This window comes from Mesitornis unicolor, unplaced genomic scaffold, assembly GCF_000695765.1.
Source record: "Mesitornis unicolor isolate BGI_N332 unplaced genomic scaffold, ASM69576v1 scaffold52664, whole genome shotgun sequence".
In the NCBI taxonomy this organism is placed as follows: domain Eukaryota; kingdom Metazoa; phylum Chordata; class Aves; order Mesitornithiformes; family Mesitornithidae; genus Mesitornis; species Mesitornis unicolor.
The window spans coordinates 2,892-7,318 of record NW_010183150.1 but is presented as its reverse complement, the minus strand read 5'-3'; the positions used below and the strand labels follow the sequence as shown (position 1 = coordinate 7,318).

Sequence of the window (4,427 nt, the reverse complement as noted above, 5' to 3'; positions counted from 1 at the left end):
CCTGCTGACTGCAAAACAAAGTAAAAAAACCAAAACCCACAACCCAAAAATCCCACAAAACAACACAACTTGGCGTGGAGCTGTAGCTTGTGCGAAAGCTGAGGAGATAACGGGGGTTGAAAGATTTGCTGGGTAGCCTTGAAAATTGCTAAGTAGAAGTACTGTGATCAGTGGAACAGTTTAGTAGCAATAATTAAGACTGAAGTAAGCAGGAAAATATTGAAATGAGCTTTGCTTATCAGTCCCTAATAATGACTTTTTAAAACCTTCACAGAATGTCAGTTCACCTTTGAGAAGGCTATAGAGTACGTACCATTCGGTATGTACACTCTCTCCTCTATTTCTAATGTTCCTCTTGGGAGGATTTTTTTGATTGTACGATACTGTTTTTATGAACATCAAAAGCCTCTTTGTAAGACAACCTCGCTTGACTTCTCAGGAAAAAATACTGAATTGAAATGAACTGCATGAGAGTTTGTATTTCTTGTAGGTTATAGAATGTTAACGGTTTTAACTTACTAATAATTCCTAAAGAAAATTATTCCAGAATTTGTACCTGTTCTTGTTTGTTTTTTTGGTTTTGTATTTTTTTGGTTCTGTTTTTTAAATCTTGTCCATGGTTTTTTATGTGTTAAAAACTTTTTGTCTTTTTATGTCTCATTTTTAGAAGCTGCTAACTTGTGCCAAACCTCCACTGCTGCTACTACGCCTGTGACTCTTACTACTCCATTCAATATAACGTCCTCTGTGGCTTCTGGGACTATCACAAACCCAGTCACAGTGGCAGCTGCAATGAGCATGAGAAGTCCAGTAAATGTATCAAGTGCAGTTAATATATCCAGTCCGATGAACCTAGGGCATCCTGTAACTATAACAAGTCCATTATCCATGACATCTCCATTAACGCTCACCACACCAGTCAATTTACCTACCCCAGTAACCGCTCCAGTGAATATAGCGCATCCAGTCACCATAACATCTCCTATGAACCTCCCCACACCGATGACGTTAGCTGGTCCATTAAATATAGCAATGAGACCGGTAGAGAGCATGCCTTTCCTGCCCCAGGCCTTGCCCACGTCTCCTCCCTGGTAAAGAATTTCTAAACAGTATTAAAAAGGATTAAAATGGAATCCTTACCAGCAGTTCTTTTTTGGGTTTTGTTTGGTTGGGTTTTTTTGTTTTGTTCTTTTGTTTTGTTTTGTTTTAGTTAATAATAAATTCAGACTAAGACACTGGGGCAACATGCACCATCAGAGACCATAGTAGCATCTTCCCCTGTTGATTTGGCTCATATGGTTCAAACTTGAGTTTCACTGGAGCACTTCGTTGAAAGTAAGTTTTACCTTTTAGCTGACTGATGCTGAATTACAGCAGATACTTATTTGCCAGAGTTTAAAAAAAATAATCATAAAAAAGCAGTTTTATGTTTTGTCCCCCAAATTATAACATAGAAAATTATTTTAATCTAAACACTAGCAAAAAACCCCTCTGTATCTTTAACAGGGTGGATGGCTAATTTTAACTTGCCAGTTGCTAAGTCTCCTGTTTCTGAGCTAGTGTAGAATCTTTGTCTGTGTTAATGTTTGGGTTTTTTTTAATGAGTAAATGCATTACAGTGTTGTCATTTAAAAAAAAAATGCATTTTGGAGAAAATATGCATTTTACCTTTGGGAATATGATAATTTCAGGCAGCATTCCCTATGGGAAAGGTGATACCAGCTCTGATATGCAAAGCATATGATAACTTATCATTCTAACTTCAACATATAATAGGGATTGTGACCTGATATTTGGAGATGTAAATATTACCCAACATATTACCCTAAGGGAATATAGCATTGTAGTCAACATTTTTTTAAAAAAACCTGTTATTGTTTGGTGAGAAACAGCCATGGCTGACAGAAGAGGAGTCGAAATGTATGTAAACATGGTCTCTGAACAGTCAGACCCCTATGGGACTCTTATCTAGGAGCAAAAGTAGTGCTTTGAAACTTAAGAAATATTGCTTTAAGCTGGAAGATTCTAGAGGCACTGGGTGTGATTTTTATGCCCTCTGCCTCCCAATCAGAGCCTGCTGGTGTCACAGCAGGGGACAGACAGACGTGTTAGTTGTTCACTAGAAGTTTTGTCTTATATTAAATTGTATACAGTTTTTATTCTAACCACTAACTAGGTAGGATGCCCCTCCAGGACAAGCAGAGAGCGTCTTTTAATTTCTCCCCTATTTCTTAAGTGTTGTGCAAATCTGTTCAACTTTGTAAATATTTGCAAACATCATCATTTTTACGTTACTCTTCTATTGTGTTAACACATTTCTATCAATTTGTGAGAGTTCTGGGTTGATGGTTTGAACTATCCAGCCCAGAACTTCTCCGCAAATGGTCACACATGTTTAAGCTACATGTGCTTTTTATTTCTTAACCTGTTTATCTGTACATAAAGTAGAAAGCAAAATCTAGGGAAACAGATATACTTTTTAGACTATCATGTCACATATTCACCTTTTTAAAACTTTGTTTAAAAAAAAACAAACCAACACCCTAAACCCAAGACTCTACATTTAAAAAAAATAATAAAATTACAGTTGAGATGTTTTTATCTTAATAAGGTTGAAAGCTATGGAGATTAGCGTGTGCGCATTTTCACAGAGTGCTAGCAGGACTGACTAGTCAAAATGGACTGCTTCCGTTCCTACCCTGCCGTGTCAGTACAAGCAGTGATTGCCAGGCTGCTGGCTCAGGTGACAGGTATCTGTATCATTACGTGAAGCTGTTCTAGGGGCTTGGACTACATAGTAAAACAAAAACAAAAAAAATAGAGCTTAGTGTAAAATAATTTTATAAATGATCTTTTGTACTTTAGGACATCAAATTGTACAACTTTTGTATATATAAAAGCTTAGGAACTTTCTGTTTAGCAGAAAGGAAACACATTCCTACACTTTTAATGTATATGTTTGTTATAATGTCCATGTAAACATATGCCCTATGTTTGTGCCTTTTAATTAGTTTGTCTCAATAAACAAAAATGTAGAGAAGAATATGTAGCTATGACTTTGTTACCACTGTTCCTACTCCAGATGTGTAGAGGTCTTCGTTTTTGCACTGTGTAGAGCATTGCGTGCAGACAGCTGCATGACTTCGGCTGCTACAGCCGGTATGAGGCATGTGAGGCGAATGCACCCCAGCAAAACTCCTTCCTCCCATAGCGTAGAGGTGCCCACGCTGGTGGGGCGTTGCATGTTGGGATGTGTAGTTTCCAAGCCATCTCTGTTCCCTGTGGCAACGATACCAACTTGCACCAGTTTTACATAGTAGGTGTAGCGTTCTCGATCTGGGTAAATTGCAGAGATGACCCTTAGATGAAGTTTGGGTGTCCCCGAGCTTAAAAAAAAAACCAAACCAACAACCCAAAAGCATTAAAAGCCAATATGAAAATGTATACTAGAAGTGGTTATCTATGAATTACTTACAATAAACAGGTGTGAGACTTAATTGTATGTTGTCAATTACTGTAGTATTGACAGTGGGTCCTTCGTACAGCTAGTGTGCCCTGCTGATGTTATTTTTATCCTGGCAGAGTAGCAGTAGAATAAACACATTAAACACGGGCAGGGAAATCTTTCAGTGTGACAGAGGCTTCCCAAACCCACTAACCGTGGTGCTCTTAGCATGGGATAGGAAAAGGGCTGTTTCCTTTTTCTTTTATGTTGGTTCTGCTCGAATGTACCTGGTTTATGTCCACAAAGCCGCATTAGCTAATTGTCAACCTGTTTCATTTGTACTTGGGTAAACATTTGCTTTGTACTGTGTATAAATGGTTCCGAGGTGTGCTCCTCAGCTGTCTCAATACAGACATTAATTTCACTTTGTAATGCCATCGTGCAAAATACATTAACCTGTTTTTTGACAAACGAAAGCTACCTGGTCCAGTAGTTTATATGGCACGTGTGCTACCTTATAATCGCTGGTGCATCCACAGTATGAGAGGGCAGTGAGGCCAGCTGCTGTCGGGGGACGATGTAGAGCTGCACGACAGCGATGAGTGATTTGCATGGCAGCTTGTGTCGCTGCGGTGCTGGGAAGTTAAGACTGTAAGAAAATGGTGGATGTGAAGAACAGATGCTCCTGTTACACCGAGTTAGTTTCTATGCAGCTGATGCGCTTAGCCTAGTTTATTTCATGGAAACTTTTAAGCTGGATCTAGTCCAACATCCAGGGAAGCCTATTGCTGCCGTTGATTTGAGTGGGTTTTATATCGAGCCCATTCAGGTCTCCGATTGCAAGTAGTTCAATAGAGGTTTTATTTTTTTCCTTCTTAAGTTTCCATAAGCATTCAGCATGAGGTTGACGGCTTAGCACCGACTGACAGTTTTAAAGTTGAATTTTGCCTTGGAAGGATTTGTGCCGTGGAAAGTCAGAACA

At 38.9% G+C, this 4,427-nt stretch overlaps 1 protein-coding gene across 1 annotated transcript in view; it reads left to right on the top strand.

Annotated features, from left to right (window-relative positions):
- VEZF1 (vascular endothelial zinc finger 1) overlaps nucleotides 1-1,399 on the top strand; it is a 9,216-nt gene extending 7,817 nt beyond the window's left edge. Inside the window, exons 6-7 of the mRNA XM_010184005.1 lie at nucleotides 275-319; nucleotides 668-1,399. Of these exons, the coding sequence (XP_010182307.1) occupies nucleotides 275-319; nucleotides 668-1,095 (473 nt within the window). The 3' untranslated portion in view covers nucleotides 1,096-1,399. The remainder of the gene's footprint in view (nucleotides 1-274; nucleotides 320-667) is intronic.
- Nucleotides 1,400-4,427: the final 3,028 nt, after the last annotated feature.